Source organism: Pongo abelii, chromosome 15 (genome assembly GCF_028885655.2).
Source record: "Pongo abelii isolate AG06213 chromosome 15, NHGRI_mPonAbe1-v2.0_pri, whole genome shotgun sequence".
Classification (NCBI taxonomy): domain Eukaryota; kingdom Metazoa; phylum Chordata; class Mammalia; order Primates; family Hominidae; genus Pongo; species Pongo abelii.
Genome location: NC_072000.2, coordinates 27,656,149 through 27,675,935, shown reverse-complemented (window position 1 = coordinate 27,675,935; position 19,787 = coordinate 27,656,149). Strand labels below are relative to the sequence as shown.

At 50.4% G+C, this 19,787-nt stretch overlaps 2 protein-coding genes across 13 annotated transcripts; both read right to left on the bottom strand.

The window, feature by feature from the left end:
* Window positions 1-304: 304 nt before the first annotated feature.
* FITM1 (fat storage inducing transmembrane protein 1) lies at window positions 305-8,472 on the bottom strand. The gene is made up of 2 exons (XM_002824598.5): window positions 1,895-8,472; window positions 305-1,513 (listed from the first exon to the last, which is right to left on the bottom strand). The coding sequence occupies exons 1-2, from the start codon at window positions 2,434-2,436 to the stop codon at window positions 901-903; spliced, it is 1,155 nt and encodes a 384-aa protein (XP_002824644.3). The 5' UTR covers window positions 2,437-8,472; the 3' UTR covers window positions 305-900.
* A 1,211-nt stretch (window positions 8,473-9,683) lies between these two features.
* On the bottom strand, window positions 9,684-18,913 carry DCAF11 (DDB1 and CUL4 associated factor 11). Of its 12 annotated transcripts, NM_001132863.1 has the most exon segments (16): window positions 9,684-10,417; window positions 10,419-10,538; window positions 10,636-10,742; window positions 12,153-12,305; window positions 12,680-12,833; window positions 13,775-13,960; window positions 14,055-14,112; window positions 14,457-14,525; window positions 14,869-14,923; window positions 15,139-15,285; window positions 15,518-15,618; window positions 15,941-16,005; window positions 16,281-16,408; window positions 16,630-16,757; window positions 17,924-18,291; window positions 18,380-18,452. In NM_001132863.1, coding segments are annotated over 15 exon segments (1,668 nt in total). In that variant the 5' UTR covers window positions 18,079-18,291; window positions 18,380-18,452; the 3' UTR covers window positions 9,684-10,375.
* Between the last annotated feature and the right edge of the window lie 874 nt (window positions 18,914-19,787).

The following is a 19,787-nucleotide window of genomic DNA, read 5'->3' as shown; positions in this document are numbered from 1 at the left end:
GAGTGCAGTGGCACAATCTCAGCTCGTTGCAACCTCCGCCTCCCGGGTTCAAGGGATTCTCCTGACTCAGCCTCCCAAGTAGCTGGGATTACAGGCGCCCGTCACCACACCCAAGTAATTTTTTTTTTTTTTTTTTTTTTTTTGTATTTTTAGTGGAGATGGAGTTTCACCATGTTGGCCAGGCTGGTTTTGAACTCCTGACCTCAAGTGATCTGCCAAACTCGGCCTCCCAGTGCTAGGATTATAGGCGTGAGCCACCGTGCCCGGCCATATGTGTTAACTTTTATAAAGAACTTACAGACAGTTAGAACAGTGTCTGGCACAGAGTAAATGCAGTGCAAGTGTTTTGCTATTATTTGTGTGTCTATTATCTGCCTTCCCCAGTTAGCTCATATGCCTCCAAACAGCAGAAATCTTGTCTTACTTACATGGCATAGAACTATGCTCAGCTCAATAAACATTTGTTAAATAGATGAGCACATACAGACATGCTACGGGGAAGACAGGTTAGGAAGAGTCCCTGAGAGGAGTGCCCAGATAGGCCCCTGAAGAGAGGGAGTGGAGATTCAGTGGAGAAGGCAGGAAAAACAATCAAACAGGCTGGAGATGGAGCAACTGCTCAGCAAGAATGATGCCCACACCTAAGAGCACCATTACCTGCCTTAGAAGCACCATTCCTGGATGTCTCAGTCCCCAGATAGCCTGAAGTCTGCAAAAACTAGGAGACTGAAAGGACAGCTGGAGGGATGGAGGTCAAGCATAAGGAAGGACATTCCAGGTTGATGAGAGCAAGGAATGGCTGGGGAACCCTAGTGACTACCAGACCCTCTTCCCACCCTTTCAAGGACCCAACCAAATGATGAGAGGAGCCACAGCCAGGCCCGATGGCTTTTATTTCTTTCAGTTATGCTTGCGGCTGGAGTGGGGACGGGGGAAGAGCCCATGGCCTGGGCTCCCTGGAGACCAGGGCTGATGATACCAGCTGCCATAGGTGAGGTACCAGGCGAAGGTGCCCACTGCGGCGCCCACCACCTTGTGAGTGTACTGGTGGAAATAGATGACAGTACAGAGCAGCAAGAAGTTCCAGAGGCCCAGCAGCAGCACGTTCAGCAGGAAGACAAGGCGCAGGGGGGCGCCGGCAGGAAGCCCATGGGCCAGGTACTTGGCGAACACAGCTGCTTCCTCTGCCATGAGCAGGCAGCAAAAGGTGAGCAGGAAGGTGTGGGAGGAGACTGTGTAGCCTCGCCACTGGTGGCCGGCCGCCAGGCAGCTGCGGCGGTCAGGCAGCTCGTGGAGCAGCAGACCCTGGGGCAGTGGCTCGAAGCAGGAGCCAGTCAGGTCCTCGATGAGCAGGAAGGCCCGGCCGGCTCCCCGCCACACGGCTGCCCCCACCACCAGTCGGCTCAGGTGTCTGGCAGTTACTGCCACGCGCCGTGTAGCCAGGAACACCACCAGCAACACAAAGCCCCCTAAGAAGGTGCATGTCCAGCCCCAGGCTGAATTCACAAATTTTCTGTGGGCAAAGAGGGGAGACTATTGAGACCCCAAGCTCCATTTCCCACCCTGGTCTGTGCTCCCATCACTGCACTCTCCCCAACCCTACACATCATCACTGGTTCTCTCCTTGCCGTGCCCTTTACAGCCCCCAGTCATTTAAACTTTGCCATCTCCTTGGAGTACCATTCAGCATTCCAGGGTCCACATTTCCTCTTTAGTCCTGTTCCCGACTTCCCCTGTACCCCAGGGCTCTGTTCCCTTCCCCCTCCCCCGACCTTTTCCTCAACCTCCTAGCCTATTTTTAGTGTTCAGACTGGCAGGAGGACAGAAGCCTGGAGAAGGGAGCTAGGATCCCAGAGTGCAGGGATCCGGCTCCCACAGCCTTGAGTGGACTCACATGTTGAAGAAGTTGCCGTGGCTGGCGAAGATAGTCCGAGGGTTGACATGGAACTGCAGAAGCGGCCCAAAGATGACCACTGCTGCCAGCCAGGCATGGTAGAGGCGCCGTAAGCAGGGGCTGCCCAGAAGGCGGGCGGCCTGTTCGCTTCCAAAGTACAGCAAGGCAGAGGCCACCCAGAGCAGCACCTTGACCAGGCAGCCCAGCAGTACCTGGATTCGGGCCCCAGCCCCCGGTCCTGCCCCCACCACCAGCCCCCGCTCCATGTTCCCTCCCCTCCCCACTAACTGCTTGCTTTGCTGGGCAGCTGAGGAGGGGCTGATGGGCCCCCCTGGACAAGGATAGGCAGTGACAGGTGTGGCAGACACAAGGCAGAGCCCTGTTGGCAGCTGGCAGGTGGGGGAGAGGGACGGGGGGCAGTAAGGGGCCAGGGTGGAGGTCTGCCACGTCAGCAGGGTCCTGGCCTCGGGTGTGTGGTAGTATGTGTCCTGACAGCAGTCTGTGTCCTTTCCTGTTAGTCCTGTGTCCTTGGCTCCAACCATGTTTCAGTTCATGTCTCTGGGCCAGCTGTTCAGGGCTGTCCTTGTCCATAGTCTGCCAGGGTCTGCCAAAGTCCCTCTCCACCCACCCCTACTTTACCACTTGCTCCACAGGGAAATCAGAGGTCATGAAGGTAAAAATAACCAAACCTTGAAAGTCGTTTTTAAAAAAAAGCTGTCAGTCTTATCATTGTGATCTAGCCCTTCTCCTGGAGTTCTGAGCACGAGCCTACCAACAGCAGGATGCAGCAAGGTGGCTGTGCACAGCACTGTGGCCACCTTAGGCCTCGGGAGGCAGATCAGCAGGGGTATCCACTTCAGTGCTCTGTGACCCCAGCAGCTTGGCTCTGCCCTAGATCCTGTCTGGATTGAGGGTCTCTAAGGGACTAGTTTGGCCCAGGGCTGCTGTATAAACTGGCGGTTTCATCTGTTGATCACGTTGACCCTCAGATCCCTAAAGATTAGGTTTACTCCCACGTGACAGAGGTAGAGGAGACCCTAAAAGGGCAATTGCCAGACAGGAGTCAATTAAAACCTTAAGTTCCATCCTCCAACCAACTACCCTGGGCCTTGGGGCTCTCCATATAAGCCTGCCCTCCCAGTCTGACTGCTGAGGCGGCGACAGCAGGGCAGAGAGCTGCCTATCTAGGGAGAGTGCCTGTTAGTCAGTAACTGTTTCGAGATCACTTTTTCTTTCTTCCTCATTCCTCAAAACCAGTGGTGGGATTTCAGAGCACAGCGGAAGTAGTGAAAGGAATGAGCAAGCAAGGACACCTGAGTTCTGGGCCCAACTGTGTGACTTTAGGAAAATCAATGAACCCTCTTCGGTCCTCAGTAAATCAATTTCCTTTATAAATTGATCAAGACAGATTGGATAATCAATCAGATTCCTTCCAGATCCTAAAGCCCATACCTTGCAATAGTGACCTTCAACGAACCCTATAAAAGAATTTTGAACTAGGCCGGGCGTGGTGGCTCACGCCTATAATCCCAGCACTTTGGGAGGCTGAGGTGGGTGGATCACCTGAGACCAGCCTGGCCAACATAGTGAAACCCCGTCTCTACTAAAAATAAAAAAATTAGCTGGGCGCGGTGGCAGGCGCCTGTAATCCCAGCTATTCTGGAGGCTGAGGCAGGAGAATCGCTTGAACCGGGGAGGCAGAGGTTGCAGTGAGCCGAGATTGTCCCACTGCACTCCAGCCTGAGCAACAAGAGCGAGACTCCGTCTTAAAAAAAAAAAAAATCCCTCCCCTCATTTTTATTTATTAAAGTTTTATTATTTATTTTTTTGAGACAGTGTCTCACTCTTGCCCAGGCTGGAATGCAGTGTGCTATCATGGCTCACTGCAGCCTCAAACTCCTGGGCTCAAGTGTTCATCTGCCATAGCCTCCTGAGTAGCTAGAACTACAGGAATGCATCACCATGGTTGGTTAATTTATTTTTTATTTTTTGGCCAGGTGTGGTAGCTCATGCCTGTAATCCCAGCACTTTGGGACCAACCTGAGGAGCCACAGGAGTTCGGGACCACCTTGAGCTGGTTTCACATAGTGAGACACCGTCTCTACAAAAATTAAAAAAATTAACTGGGCATAGTGGCACGTGCCTGTAATTCCAGCTACTTGGGAGGCTGAAACGGGAGGATCACTTGGGCCCAGGAGGTTGATGCTGCAGTGAGCCCTGATGGCACTACTGCACTGCAAGCCTAAGCAACAGAGTGAGACCTTGTTTCAATATTTATTTTGTAGAGACAAAGTCTCAGTAAGTTGACCAGGCTGGTCTTGAACTCCTGGGCTCAGGTGATCTTCCTGCCTTGGCCTCCCAAAGTGGTGGGATTACAGGCATGAGCTACCATGCCTGGTCTCCTTGTGGTTTTAAATAGTTGCAAAGGACATAATTTCTACTGTATTATATACTGACATTTCAAAATAAAACCATGATATCACTGTTTCAAATGTATCCAATGAAATCTAAATACTACAGTGATTAGATACTTCACCATTATCCATTAAAACATGACAAGATTTTACATTAGAAATTATATTTCCATTCTACTCCCTCGCAGAATTTATCCTAATGTTTTTATGCTTGAAAGTCTTTTATTGACCATTTATCACATTTCTCTGCAAGAAAAGTAACTCAAAAAATTTAATTTTTTGTCTGTTTGTTTGAGATGGAGTCTCACTCTGTCACCCTGGCTGAAGTGCAGTGGCACGATCTTGGTTCACTGCAACCTCCGTCTCCCAGGTTCAAGCAATTCTCCTGCCTCAGCCTTCCGAGTAGCTGGGATTACAGGTGCCCGCCACCACCCAGCTTTTTTTTTTTTTTTTTAGTAGACATGCGGTTTCACCATGTTGGCCAGGCTGGTCTCAAACTCCTGACCTAGTGATTCACCTGCCTCAGCCTCCCAAAGTGCTGGGATTACAGGCATGAGCCACCGAGCCCGGCCAAAAAATTTAATTTTTTATAGTTTCTGGGCCCAGTGTGGTGGCTCACACCTGCAATTCCAGTCCTTTGGGAGACCGTGGCAGGAGGATCACTTGAGCCCAAGAGTTCTAGACCAGCCTGAGCAACATGGTGAAACCTTGTCTACACAAAATATACACAAATTAGCCAAGGATGGTGGCACCCACCCAGCTACTCAGGAGGCTGAGATGGGAAGATCACTTGAGCCCAGGAATTTGAGGTTGCAGTGAGCAGTGATGACACCACTGCATTCCACACCACTGCACTCCAGCCTGGGCAACAAAGCAAGACTGTCTCAAAAAATAAAAATAAATAAAATAAATAAAATAGAAATGTCCTGTGACCATAAAGCCCTAAGAGTTATTTTTTTTTTCCTATGGATTCTATTTTCATTGTAACTGTTAGTAGTCTAAAATATACTATTAGTACATGAATACCTTAGTTTTTGGGGTTTTTGAGACAGGGTCACTTTCTGTCAGGAAAGTGAAAGTCTTATTACTGACATGGAGAAAGTTTTAGTGGTCTGGGTAGAAGATTAAAGCAGCCACAACATTCTCTTAAATCAAAGCCTAATCCAGCGGCGTGATCACAGCTCACTGCAGCCTTGACCTCCCTGGTTCAAGTGATCCTCCTCTCGTGGAGCTGGGACCACAAGTGCAGGCCACCAAGTTTGGCTAATTTTTAAATTTTTTGTAGAGACAGGGGTCTCACTATGTTGCCCAGGCTGGTCTTAAACTCCTGGGCTCAAGTGATCCTCTTGTCTTTGCCTAAAGTGCTGGGATTACAGAAGTGAGCCGCTGCACCTGTCCAGGAAAAGTTCTTAAAGGAAATTAAAAGGTACTACACTTCAGTGAACACATCAATGATACAAAAGTGAAATAGCCTTATTGCTGATATTAATAAAGTTTTAGTGGTCTGGGTAAAAGATCAAAGCAGCCACAACATTCCCTTAAACCAAAGCCTAATCCAGAGCAAGGCCCCAACTCTTTTTTTTTTTTTTTTTTTTTAAGAGACAGGGTCTTGCGTTGTTGCCCAGCCTGGAGTGCAGTGGCATGATCATGTCTTACTGCAGTCTCAAACTCCTGAGCCCAAGCAATCTTCCTGCTCTGCCTCCTAAGTAGCTGGGACTACATGTGCATAGCAACACTCACTATGTTGCCCACACTGGTCTCCAATCCTTGGCCTCAAGTGATCCTTCCATCTTGGCCTCCCAAAGTGCTGGGATTATAGGTGTGAGCTACTGAGCCCAGCCTATTCTTTTCAATACTATAAAGACTGAGAGTGGTGAGGAGGCTAGCAGAGGTTGGTTCATAATGCTCAAGGAAAGAAGCCACCTCCGTAACATAAAAATGCAAGGTGAAGCAGCAAGTGCTGATATAGAAGCTGCAGCAAGTTATCCAGAAGATCTAGCTAAGATCATTGATGAAGGTGGCTACACTAAATAACAGATTTTCAAAGCAAACAAAACAGCCTTCTATTGGAAGAAGATGCCATATAGGAGTTTCACAGCTAGAGAGAAGTCAAGGCCTGGCTACAGAGCTTCAAAGGACAGACTAATTCTTTTTATTAGGAGATAATGCACCTGGTGATTTTAAGTAGCAACCAATCCTCATTTACCATTCTGAAAATCCTAGGGCCTTAGGAATTATGCTAAATGTATTCTGCTGTGCTCTATAAATAAAAGAACAAAACCTGCATGACAGCACATATGTTTGCAGCATGGGTTACAGCATATTTTAAGCTCACTGTTAAGATCTACTCCTCAGAAATAAAGATTCCTTTCAAAATATTACTGCTCATTGACAATGCACCTGGTCACCTACAAACTCTGGAGATGTACAGGGAGATTAATGTTTTCACACCTGCTAACACAACATCCATTCTGTAGCCCATGGATCAAGGAGTAATTTTGACTTGCAAGTCTTACTTTTTTTTTTTTTTTGAGACGGAGTTTTGCTCTGTCGCCCAGGCTGGAGTGCAGTGGCGCGATCTCGGCTCACTGCAACCTCCGCCTCCCAGGTTCATGCCAGTCTCCTGCCTTAGCCTCCCGAGCAGCTGGGACTACAGGCACCCACCACCACGCCCAGCTACTTTTTTGTGTTTTCAGTAGAGATGGGGTTTCACCGTGTTAGCGAGGATGGTCTCAATCTCCTGACCTCGTGATCCACCCGCCTCGGCCTCCCAAAGTGTTGGGATTACAGGCGTGAGCCACCACGCCCGGCCAAGTCTTACTCTTTAAGAAATACATTTCGAACCCCGTCTCTACAAAAAATAACAAAAACGAGCCGGATGTGGTGGTGTGTGCTGGGAGTCCCAGCTATTTGGGAGGCTGAAGTGGGAGGATTGCTTGAGTCCAGGCGGAGGCAGAGGTTGCAGGGAGCTGAGCACACCAATGCGCCTGAGCGACAGAGCAAGACCCTATCTCAAGAAAAAAAAACATTTTGTAAGACTGCAGCTGCCATAGTGATTCCTCTGATAGCTGTAGACAAAGTCAATTGAAAACCTTCTGGAAAGGATTCACCATTCCAGATGCCATTAAGAACATTCATGGCTAGGCACAGTGGCTTATGCCTATAATCCCAGCACTTTGGGAGGCTGAAGTGGGAGGATCGCTTGAGCCCGGGAGTTTGAGAACAGCTTATGCAACAGGACGAAACCCCATCTCTACAGAAAACACAAAAATTAGCCAGGTGTAGTGGTGGGCATCTGTAGTCTCAGCTACTCAGGAGGCTGAGGTGGAGGACTGCTTAAGCCAGGAGAGGTCGAGGCTGCAGTGAGCTGAGATCATGCCACTGCACTCCAGCTTGGGTGACAGAGTGAGACCTGTCTCAAAAAAACAAAACAAAACAAAACAAAATTTTTTTTTCCAGACGGAGTCTCACCCTGTGGCTCAGGCTGGAATGCAGTGGTGCGATCTCAGCTCACTGCAACCTCCGCCTCGTGGGTTCAAGCGATTCTCCTGCCTCAGCCTCCTGAGTAGCTGGGACTACAGGCACCTGCCACCACACCTGGCTAATTTTTGTATTTTTAGTAGAGACGAGGTTTCACCATGTTGGCTAGGCTGGTCTTGAACTCCTGACCTCAGGTGATCCACTGCCTCGGCCTCCCAAAGTGCTGAGATTACAGGCATGAACCACTGTGCCCAGACCAAAAACAATGTAACTTTTATATGCACTGGGAAACCAACAAAATTGACTCGCCTTATGCAATATTCACTTTATTACAGTGGTCTGGAAATGAACTCGCAATTATCTCCTAGGTATGCCTGTACAACAAATATTTTACATTATTTCGATAACATAAAATTGTATTGTAAATGCGTCTCTTACTGAGAGTGGATGGTCTGTGGGGCTTTAGATCTAATGAAGCTGTAAGGATACTAACAATTTGACTTTCTCTCTTAATTTGGTGCCCTAGAAGTAACACAGGTTCTGGGTGAGATGAGTAGCACCTTAGGTAACTTTATCACTTGGCACACGGGGAATGAAAAGGGTGGATGGGAAAGGAGATCTGGCATGGTAGTTTCACACTAGGTAGATCAATTTGAGGAATGAGAACACAGAAGCCAAGGATCTGGACGTTTATTTATTTATTATTTATTTTTGAGACAGGGTCTCACTCTGTCACCTAGGCTGGAGTACAGTGGCACAATCACGGCTCACCGCAGCTTTGACCTCCCGGGCTCAGGTGATCCTCCCACCTCAGCCTCCTGAGTAGCTAGGACTACAGGCATGCATCACCACATCTGGCTATATTTTTTTTTTGAGACGGAGTTTTGCTCTTGTTGCCCAAGCTGGAGTGCAATGGCATGATCTCGGCTCACTGCACTCGGCTCACCTCTGCTCCCAAGTTCAAGCGATTCTCCTGCCTCAGCCTCCGGAGTAGCTGAGATTACAGGCACCCGCCACCACACCCGGCTAGTTTTTTTGTATTTTTAGTAGAGATGGGGTTCCACCATGTTGGCCAGGCTGGTCTCAAACACCTGACTTCAGGTGATCCACCTATCTCGGCCTCCCAAAATGCCGGGATTACAGGTGCGAACCACCGTGCCCGGCCTACTTTTTGTATTTTTTGTAGAGATGGGGTTTTGCCATGTTGCCCAGGCTGGTCTCAAACTCCTGGGCTCAAGCGATCCATCAGCTTTGGCTTCCCAAAGTGCTAGGATTACAGGCGTGAGCCACCACGCCTAGCTTGTTTATTCTTTTAAAACTGCCTATTTTGCCATGAAATAGGTACCCTTGCTGTGAAAGCCTGTCAATACCCCTGGATGTGTGTACCTTCGTTTAAAAACTGCCTTAGAGGGCATGAAATGTCATCAGGGAAGATCTATTCAGAGCTGGGTGTGAGCTCTAGCCCTCTCCCTGATCATCGGTTTGCTCTGGGGTATGAGGTTCTGAGTGTGAGGCGCCCACTGGGGCCTGACGTTAGGGCCGACTTGCTTCTCTCAGGCTCTGCATTCATGGGCTGCCTCTTCCAAAGACTGCACAGCTGCAGGCCCAGCCTCAGAGCAGAGGTGATATGGGTATTACCAGGCTCTAACGGAAAGTGTGCTCCTGGATATCTACTTGCAGGGAAGCTTCTGAAATTGGTGAGGGAGCACCTACTGCAAGGCTCAGTGAACAAATGTTTTTGGTATTTCCCTTTTTCATGGGGCACCAGAAGGGTATTTTCTCCTACACAGGATCGCATCTGAAGACTCTGTTGAAACTGTGTTTTCCTGAAGTGAGAAGATGAAAGACCTCAGATAGGAAAAACAGAAAGTGAGAGAGAGAGACAGACACTGAGCCAGGTTCCCACACAGTTTATTGAGGGAGCCAAAGCCAGTGAGAGGACGAAGGAGTCCTACTTCAACCTACTTCCTTAAAGCTGTGTGCCTCCAGCATGAAGGGACCTTCCCGGAGGGCAGGGCCTGCCCTATGAGGGGCCACATGAAGCCTTGTGGAGACTCCTGCCTCTCATACCACATCCTGTCCTACCCTAAAGACCCAGACATGACAGCAGACATAATCCCCACCCCAGAAGGGTGCTGAGCAAACGCCCTTACCCATGCCCCTCCCCTAGAAACCTCAGGAAGAAAGGCCAGGACACCTGTCCTGTGATTGGCCAGTTGAATCCTCAACGTGAAGACCTGGCAGGCCTGGCTGACAGGTCTGTTCAGATGTGGCCTCAGGCGTCTACTCCAGGATCCAACCCCTAACATTCAAACATGATTAAAAACACCCAGGACACCTCTCTTGCTGGCAGAGGCCACACCCCAGATAATGGCAGTCCTGCCAAACTCTGGCCAGAGATAGGGACCCAAGCTGACTGGGTGTGAGCACGTAAGGAGACCACTCTGCCCCATGGGGAAGATCTTCCAGGGCTCAGCTGAGGCTCAGAGCCCAGGCTTATGTTTCTCCCCATCCAATGCCAGTGATTCCTCCAAACATTCCCCACAAGGGAGAAAGGGAGGAGGAGGCAGAGAGCCTATCAAGAGGTTCACCCTATATGGGGCTGGAGGTCGGACCTACTGGGGTGAGGAAAAGGGTGTAGAGGATCGGGGCACTGGGGCAGGGGCGCTGGCACATTCCTCAGATTCTGGCATGTCATCCTGGAAGTACTCAGCCTGGCGGTACTGCCACAGACGCAGGTTCCCGTCCCACTGCAGGGCAGAGGGTGGCAAGTAGTCAGGACGTGCTGCCCCCACCCAAGTCCAAGCCCCAGACATGTGCCAGCACCTGCAACCCCTGCAACCTCACCGAACTGCTGACAATCTTCTCTTCAAAGGGGTGCCAACTGACGTCACGCACACAGGCCTTGTGGTTGGTCAGCTTCTTCACAATGTGGCCACTTAGAAGGTCGTACACTGTCCAGGACAGGCAAGAGTGGAGAGGGACCACCACAAGACCTCTAAACTATCCTTCACCTCCCCGTGAGTAGCACTACTGACCTGCCTCTCAGGCAACTTCCCATGTTCCCATGGGAGCAAAGCCCACACCAGAAGACTGTGTTATTTCTGCTTCTATCCCTGTTCCTTTCCATACCTTGGGTTGAGGGTATGGTTTAGTGGTGTGGGTATTTCTGGCCCTTAGCTAAATTTCACAGGGGCTACAGTTAAGAAAATGCAGTGGCTTTAAAGATTTTAGTAAGATATGGAAGGCACCACAAAAGTGAACAACGAGCTGTCTAGGGGTGTGTGCACCTGCTGCACCTTATCTGGACAGCGTGCATCTTTCTTTTGTCATGGGACTGTGAGTGTCTCTTTAGGGACAGCACTGCCTTAGGCTCCTTGTATTTGCAGCTGTGCTTCTGTTTTTTTTTTTCTTTTTTTTGAGACAGAGTCTCGCTCTTGTTGCCCAGGCTAGAGTGCCATGGCGCGATCTTGGCTCACTGCAACTTCTGCCTCCCGGGTTCAAGCGATTCTCCTGCCTCAGCCTCCCAAGTAGCTTGTGATTACCGGCGCCTGCCACCATACCTGGTTAATTTTTGTATTTTTAGTAGAGATGGGGCTTCACCATGTTGGCCAGGCTGATCTCAAACCCCTGACCTCAGGTGATCCGCCTGCCTCGGCCTCCCACAGTGCTGGGATTACAGGTGTGAGCGAGCGTGCCCGACCTTTTTTTTTTTTTTGACAGTTTCTCACTCTGTCACTCCGGCTGAAGTGTGGTGGCACAATCATGGCTCACTGCAGTCTCGACCTCCTGGGCTCAGGTGATTCTCCCACCCTAGCCTCCCAAGTAGCTGGGACTACAGGCCTGTGCCATCACGTCCAGCCATTTTTTGTAGAGATGAGGTTTCTCCATGTTGCCCTGGCTGGTCTCAAACTCCTGGGCTCAAGTGATCTGCCCTCATTGGCCTCCCAAAGCACTGGGGTTACAGGCATGAAGCACTGCGCCCAGCTTATTTCTTTCTGTGCTTTTCTGCTTCAGCGACTGCATGTCCCCTTACTACTTGCTACCATCTTCCTGTGTCATTTTGTCTCTGTTCCCTCCTACCTTTCATCTGCAACCTCTTTCTTGACTGGCTGAAAAACAGAACCAACTATATTTTTGGCAATCTATTATATTTACTGTCTAGAATTCTATGTTCCTTTTCTTAATTTAAAACACTGAAAAATAGAATGGTTTCTATTTCTCTGTTTAAGCCTCCAAGCTAAGTTTGATTTTACCTGTAGCTGTCACTGGGCTTTTTAAGGTGGTCACTGGTCATTATAGGTGGAATGGCAAGGAGTCATTCCTGCCCTTCCTGAGGCCCCCTGTTCTGACACAATCCTTACCAACCACTTTGCCGGTGGAGCAGCCACTGTAGATGAACTGCTGGCCGGTGCTATGAATGGGGGAGAACCGGCAGCGGATGAGGGTGTGCAGCACTCCGTGGCCCCGGTAGGTCATCAAGGAGCTGTCCCCTGGGAGCTTCAGCTTCCGCCAGGCTGGATAGGGATGCAGAGTAAGCCCTAGGTTAGGAAATCTGCTTTGGGATTGTTTCGTACCACCAGTCCTGAGCAAGGTTCGATGTCCAGAGACAAATGCCTTTCCAACCTTCAAGTGGTGGCTCTTTCTCCACCTAATAGTCAGTGGACAGTCTCCAATATGGCCCTGCTGGTTAATCATTACACTCAAATACTTTTGTTATTGGTTGATTCTGAGTGACCCCCACCCAGGCCCCAATCCTAGGAACCTCTGGCCATTCCATCCATGATTTAGCAAATAAAGAGTTAATGCCTGGCAAAGAGGGCTGAGGGGGAGGTCCTCCAGGGCTCCCAGGCTACAGACAAATCCACTGTGCCTGTACTTCCAGTCTCACCTTTTTTGGGCACTTGCTGCCAGCGATAGTCCCAGTTTTGCTGTGTGGCAGCCTGGCGTGAGGCTTCCATGCCTTCCCGGCTGGAAAAGCGTCGGATATCCCAGAGTTTGATGGTCTGGTCTTTAGAGTTGGAGATCAGATACCGGGCATCACCCTATGAATCCAAAGGTGGATAGTGAAGCATCAGAGCTTGCAAATGTCGGCGCCTGTCAGTCTAGTTCCCGTTCTCTAGTTGAGCAGAACAACTCTGGCCTCTGGCTTTACTTGCCTCTCTTCATCCAGGTGAACTCATTTCCAGCGTTCTGCCTCAGATCCTACCACCTGGCTAGGTTTTCCTTTCCTTGCCCAGGCTACTAGCTGGCTTTCCTATTCTAGCCTGAATCAGATTGTCTTCCATTTTTCCTTTTTAAATTTTTAATTAATTTTTTTTTTTTTTGAGACGGAGTCTTGCTCTGTCACCCAGGCTGGAGTATAGTGGCGTGATCTCGGCTCACTGCAAGCTCCGCCTCCCGGGTTCACGCCATTCTCCTGCCTCAGCCTCTTGAGTAGATGGGACTACAGGCAACTGCCACCACGCCCAGCTAATTTTTTTGTATGTTTAGTAGACACGGGGTTTCACCATGTTAGCCAGGATGGTCTCGATCTCCTGACCTCGTGTTCCGCCCGCCTCAGCCTCCCAAAGTGCTGAGATTACAGGCGTGAGCCACGGCACCTGGCCTTAGTTTTTTTTTGTTGTTGTTGTTTTAAATAAATAGAGATGAGGTCTCGCTAGGTTTCACAGGCTGGTCTGGAACTCCTGAGCTCAAGTGATCCTCCCACCTCAGCCTCCCAAAGTGCTAGGATTACAGGTGTGAGCCACCGTACCTGACCGGTCTTCCATTTTTCTTGTATGGAAAGCCCTGCCCTGCTCCTTGAGGACTGGTGAGTACAGATGGAATTCATGTTCCCTGGCTTGAACCCGTTCCCTAAACTCCAACTCTTACAAACCTTGGTTAATAAGGAGCTTGTCAAATTCCCACACCAGTCCGCTTTTGTGCCCTCCTGGGCAACCAGAACCTTAGTGGCCTGGCTGTACAGTCCTGCCTTCTGGCCCACCTTGCTGTCAATGAAGGTGATGCCATCCTGGTGTCCAGCCAGTGCACCCACAGGCTTGGGGTCATCCTCCCGCATGGTACGTCGATCCCACACTTTGCAGATGGCATCGTCTCCCCCAGAGAACAGGATTTGGGAGCTTATATCAGCAAAGGCCACTGCATTCACATCATCCTCATGGGACTCAATCTAGGCGAAAAGGAGGCCAGGATATAAGACCTCTTTCTAGGTCTTATAATAAGCCAAAAACCAGGAGGCAGAGGCTCTATCTCAGGAGCCATACCTGAAGGGTGCGCCGGTTCTGTTCTCGGTCAAAGACATACAGGCAGCCATCATTGGCCCTGAAAGGGAAGGGATAAAGGAGGGTCCTGGAGCCATGATCGAGAGGACCAATGTGGTATATGCTCTAGGGAGTTCCACTGAGAAATCCTGCTCTGGGTCAAGCCCTTTGCTCTCTTTATACAGGAAGTGGGGGAAGAGTTAGCTGTGTTTCAAGGAGGCTTGACACCTCCCATCTCGTGCTGGGGAAATGGAGAGCCAGGGGTGAAGCAACTTGTAAATCCTGACCTTGGAGAAGGTCTGGTTGTTCTCTGCAGCTGCCAGTGCCATCTGTGTAACAGCAGAGCTCATCTCTGGCAGAACCCCCATCTTGTTATTGAGGGAAACATACCCCACAAGCACTTACCCTCCTAGTACTTCTCGTCCATCTGAGGAGACAGCAATGGAGAAGACAGCAAAGCGACGCTCATCTGGTCTAAAAGCAAAGAAGGAGCTGGGTTAGGTGGACTTCCCTTCAGCTTTTGTTAATCTACATAGAATCTGACAACGGTTGTTAAGGCACAACCCCAGGGGAAAAAAGAAGTCTGGCTAACATGCACCACAATGCAGATGCTCAGTGAGAACCCAGAAATCATCCTGCAACCATCTATTTTACCCAGTCCTCTGGCTGACAAGATGGTGCTTCCCTCCCAGGAATGCACACAGACCCACCAGTATACTTTTTCCCCTAAGCAGAACTTCCAACTCAAGAGGTTTGCTCCCAAAGAGCTTCCCTTGAGAAGTTTCTGATGAGTCTGACCAGAAAGGGAAGCCAGTACCTGAGATCCAGGGCAGTGTGTGTATCTCCCTCACCATAGATATTGCAGATATGAACTAAGAGAAGCAAGAAAAACAAGTATCTTTCAGGGATGGGGGAAGGAGAGTGGAAGTGAAGCTAGGGAAGAGATCAAACAGGGGACAAGGGTACTGGAGCACTTTGGGAGTGATTTTCCCAGGACAAAGTGAGGGATCCTGGCTCAGAGGGGACAGGCACATGGAAACCTCAGGTCCCAGGCTGGAGAGTCAGTGGAAGCCTGGTGTATACTCACTGTAATCAGACCAGCTGGAGTAGAGGAAGTGGCTCCCATCAGGGGTGAAGGCCACATCCAAGACGCTCCAGCCTACATCGCGGGCCTTGATGCTCTTGAATTTACGGAAACGGCCATACCGGCAGTCATACAGTCGGATTGTCTGGTCTGTATAAGTAAAGATGAGGCAGAATTACGGGACACTTTCCTTGTAACTTTCCTAGATTAGACGTCACCCACTCAGTGTACCTGTGGAGTCTTCTCTTTATCATGGGAAACATGCTCTGGCTAAGCATCCTTAAGCCAGGTCTGAGCTCCCCGTCTGTGGCTTTCTAGCCTCAGTCAGGGTGAACGTCCCATGTTCCAGGAAAAGACAGTTTATAGGACCAGGGTCTGGTACCTTGGCAAGCAGACATGAATATCTGACCATCTTTGCTGTAGATGCCACAGAAAGCCTTCTGAGAGTAGCTATCAGTGAAGCCCAGATCATTGGGCAAGAAGCTAGGGAAGGAGAGAGAAAGTGAGGGTAAGGGGTGCTCAGGATAAGGAGTGTCCCAATTAGCAGAATCCTAACAGAGCTGGAATATCAGAACAGTCATTCTTCCCTTTTGGCTGTGAGTGCAATCCCGTCTTTCAACCATTCCACCATCCTCTAAATTTCTACAATTTTCTACACTTTTCTACTTCGTTTACTCTCAAAGTTTCAACCCCATTTAACCTAACCTTTAATATCTCTGAGGCTCCTTTAACACCTACCCCTTCAAAGTTTAGGAGATAAGACCTATCTGACCCTTAGAGTCTCTTCACCGAGCCCCATACTCACTGAGATATCACTCGAGACTGTTCTCCAAGGGAGAAGCTTCCCCGGTGGCAGAGGCCCCGTTCTCTCTAAATGGAAAGGATTGGGGAATATTGCTAGCAGAAATAGAGGGCCACTTCAGCCATATCAAGCCCCCTTGTCCAAAGATATTGCTCTTGTTATAGAAATGGACACAACACATCATAGTCTGTTCCACAGAACTCTGATGAAGGCTGGTTAACCCTCCAGCCCCAGCCCTTGAGGCTTCTTCCTTGGAAAGTTGACTTCCTTTTTCACTGGGGCTGGCAGAGCTTCTGGCTGCTTTGGCAGGCCTGCTGCCAGGCTGGGAGGTGGAGAGGCCTACCTGGTGCAACATTCGAGGAAAGCTGTGCTTCTGGGCGGCCCGCCTAAGCCCCAGCTGCCCTGTGGCCAGTTCCACTTGTGTCTTGATCTCATTGCATTCCAGCTCCCGGGTGTCAGGGGTAGCATCCACTGTGAGAACCAAGGAGAAGTTTCATCCTAGGTCTTCCAGCCTCAGAGGACAGTTAGCACAACTGTACCCAAGCCCACCCCTGTGGCTGAATATACTGGGGCTGTAAGGACTCCTTATTCTTTAAATTATCGTACCTTCTTTCAATGTAACCTATCATTCAAAATATCACTAAAAGGTTTTCTAGTAAAAGTCTTCCAACATTAGGGACTTTTCCTCTTACCAGGTGGGTTATATCGATCCCCAAGACGACCATCCCAAGCTCTGTCATTCTCTTCCTCTGAGTCCAAGAGGGCCTGAATGAATTGTAAATTTGCTGCACCTCCTCCCTGCACCAACCTCACTTGGCCTCTGTGGAGAGACCCCCATTATAAAGGAGGGGACTTCTTCCCCCAAACCAACCAAATTCAGAGTCAATGGCTATCTAGCTCTTAGACCACTTGGTACTCATTTTGAGGTTTGAGGCTGACTAGACCTTGGCTGTTATTTTTGGTCTCCTATAAAACACAGCAGGAAAGTCAGTCTTACTCTTACAGCAAGAGCAAGACCAACATGCTGTGGACGTGACCTACTAAGTTGACCTCCCAGCGAGCTAAACATTCTAACATCATTTCCTTAGAGCAAGAGCAAGACCAATACGCTGTGGACATGACCTACTAAGTTGACCTCCCAACGAGCTAAACATTCTCACAGCATTTCCTTCTGAGCCTCTGCCTGAGAAGTCCACCACAGAAGACAATATTCTAAGCTTGGTGAGGTGGTGTGTGCAACTGTAGTCTTAGCTACCTGGGAGGCAAGGATTGCTTGAGCCCAGGAGTTGCAGGCTGTGGTGTGCACTTGATCACCCCTGTGAATAGCCTGTTCTCCAGACTGGGGAACACAGTGAGCCCTGTCTATGTCTACTAAAAACAACACAAAACACAAACAAAAAAGAATACAATATTCTGAAGGGACCCCCAAGCTCATCTTCTCCTCAAAGAGCCATAAGCAAAGAAAGAAAGCCAGCTGCACTCTTTTCCAGTCAATTCCAGGTGGTCTCTCCCTTCAAGGCATTCTTTCCTCAAGAACAGGTTAGAGTCAGGGCAAATTAAACTTGTTTTTCAAGTAAATCGAAGCGGCCTCATATCATGTGTCAACTGCCTTACTAAAAAGTTCAACACTCCCTTCCCATCTCTTCACCCCTTACATCACTCCTTTCCCACCAGGACCCCCCCCTTTTTTTTTCAAGCTTACTTGGAAAATAGATTATATTTGTGTAGTCACAGAGAGAGGCTCCCTTGAATAGCCCCTCAAACACATGAGCAGGTCCTCTTTGTGATCCTCCCTAGGTAAGAACCACTCTTACTGGGTATGGAGCTGAGTGCCATGGGTGCACAGCAGGGAAAGGCTGTTCAGCTCAAACAGAACAGCTGTCCTGAGCGAATCCCATTTCCTAACCTCTGTAATTTTCCTGCCTGGAGTTGGGATCAAGGCACTGTGGTAGCACCTGGTGGGGGTCACACCAGAGGGTAAGTTACCTGCGGAGGAGATAGGCCAGTACCTGGGCCAGATCCACATCTTCATCCTCTTCTTCCTCTTCCTCACTCCGACGCAGGCCAGCCCCTCTTCGGGTCAAGCCCTCGGAGGGGTCTCCGGACCCGGATCCTGCACTGCTGCTGTTCCGTGATCCCATCTTCTGGTCACAGCATCCTTAGGTCCTGTGCGGGGGCTCCTCCTGTCACCTCCTTGGGTTTGGTGAAAGCAAAGCGTGCTCTAGAAATACCAGGGTCTCCTGAGACGGGGTAGTAGCTATCTCTAGGAGGGTGACCCTTCCTCGGGGCTGAGATCCCTTTTCTTTAGCCTATGCCAACTACCAAGGCGTCGGGAACACAAACCTTCCCCAATCCTGTGAAGCAAAGAAAGCAAGAGTGAACCGTAGTGCGCTACCCTAGCTCACCAACTGAAGAAAGATTTGTTTTCTACACCAAACTCACCTATCGAAGTCCCTGGACTCGGGAACGGGAGGGGTGTTGGGCGGTGTTGGATTTCCAGGTAACCTCTCTGACTGACCAATCGAAATCCCTCGCGGAAGAAAGCGCTTCACTAGCTTATCTCATCTAACCAATTAGAAGCCTTAGGACTCAAAGACCCTCGACGCCCCCACCTTATCGACCAATCAGAGTGCCCCCTTACGAAAGCCGGCAGCGGTGATAGCCAATGAAAATAGAATTTAGCCTAACACCCCTCCTTCCTTGCCTCACGCCCACGTGGTGCGCCGGGGGTGTGTACGCCAAGAGGGGGAGGAAGCCGAGAAGCACCTCCCACTGAAGCCGGCGGTTACCGCCCCACGCGAGACCACCCACCAGCCAGGAGCAGTCGCAGGACGCGCAGCGGCGCGAGGCCTTGTTTACACCGACTGCCGCCACTGCGTTGGCCACCCGCTCCTCCGTCACGCGCTTCGCTCGTCACGCATCTCGCGGCTTCTCGTCTGGCGGGCTGCAAACGTCACACGACGGCCCCGCCCCCTTGGCCAGCCAACTGGACAGCGGAGAACGATGATTGATAGGTAGGCGGGAGAATGCGCGAGGGGCCTGAGGGGAGGAGAAAGTGCGCACCCAAGGAAGGCTGTTAGCTCTTGTTGGGGAGGAGTAAGTGGGAACTGGCAGCTTCCTGGATCAGAGATAGCCGAACTAGACGTAACGGCTGAGAGGCGGGGCTTAAAAAAGAAACCATTGGTGGTTCGCTACCGAGAGGTATTTTAGCAAGGGATACAATTTACTGTCTGTCCCTAAAGATCATTTGGCATCGCACTTTTCAGACAGTGCCCAAGGGCCTCCTCTTTCTCCCCACTGCTTCCTCTGTGGGGCTGGAGCCGTTCTCCTGTCGCTGGCCGCGCTCCAGTCGGTTCTGCCCTAAGGGGTGCCCGGCGTCCCAGTAGGCCTCCACACCGTCCTTCCGGGCTTAGCTTTTGGAAACCTTGCTCTTGGGACGGTCCCCTTTTAGACCTCCCTTTATCCGGTCTGGCAATTTTTTAAGACAATCCCTGGTTTTCCGCCGCGGTCTTTGCAGACGTTCCCTAATACACACGTCTTTCTCTCAAAGCTTTTCCGGTTCCGCTGTCCCCTTAGACGCTCCCTTGGCCCTCCGGGATTTGCAGACCTTCCCTAGTCCCTCTGTCCTCGCAGTGCTTCTCCGCCCCCGGCCGCGGGTCCAGGGTGCGCGCGCGCCGCCTCCTGCCCCCTCCTGCCCCCTCCTGCCCCCTCCTGCCCCCTCCTGCCCCCTCCTGCCCCCTCCTGCGGGTTTATGAGTAACAAGCCTGAGGCCAAGGCCGGGACTTAACCACATCCGTGATCCTCGCCCTGGCTGGGTGGAGACGTGTGGGTTGAATGACCTTGCTGTCTC

Bases quoted from the DNA above. Each gene is read 5' to 3' on its own strand.
- DCAF11 (XM_054529799.2), bottom strand. From the start codon at position 18,078: ATGGGATCACGGAACAGCAGCAGTGCAGGATCCGGGTCCGGAGACCCC. The intron at 16,758-17,923 runs GTAACTTACCCT...GTCTCTCCACAG, and splicing joins CTGGCCTATCTCCTCCGCAG to AGGCCAAGTGAGGTTGGTGC. The intron at 16,409-16,629 runs GTAAGAGGAAAA...TGGTTCTCACAG, and splicing joins GGATCGATATAACCCACCTG to TGGATGCTACCCCTGACACC.
- FITM1 (XM_002824598.5), bottom strand. From the start codon at position 2,436: ATGGTTGGAGCCAAGGACACAGGACTAACAGGAAAGGACACAGACTGC. The intron at 1,514-1,894 runs GTGAGTCCACTC...CTTTGCCCACAG, and splicing joins CACGGCAACTTCTTCAACAT to AAAATTTGTGAATTCAGCCT.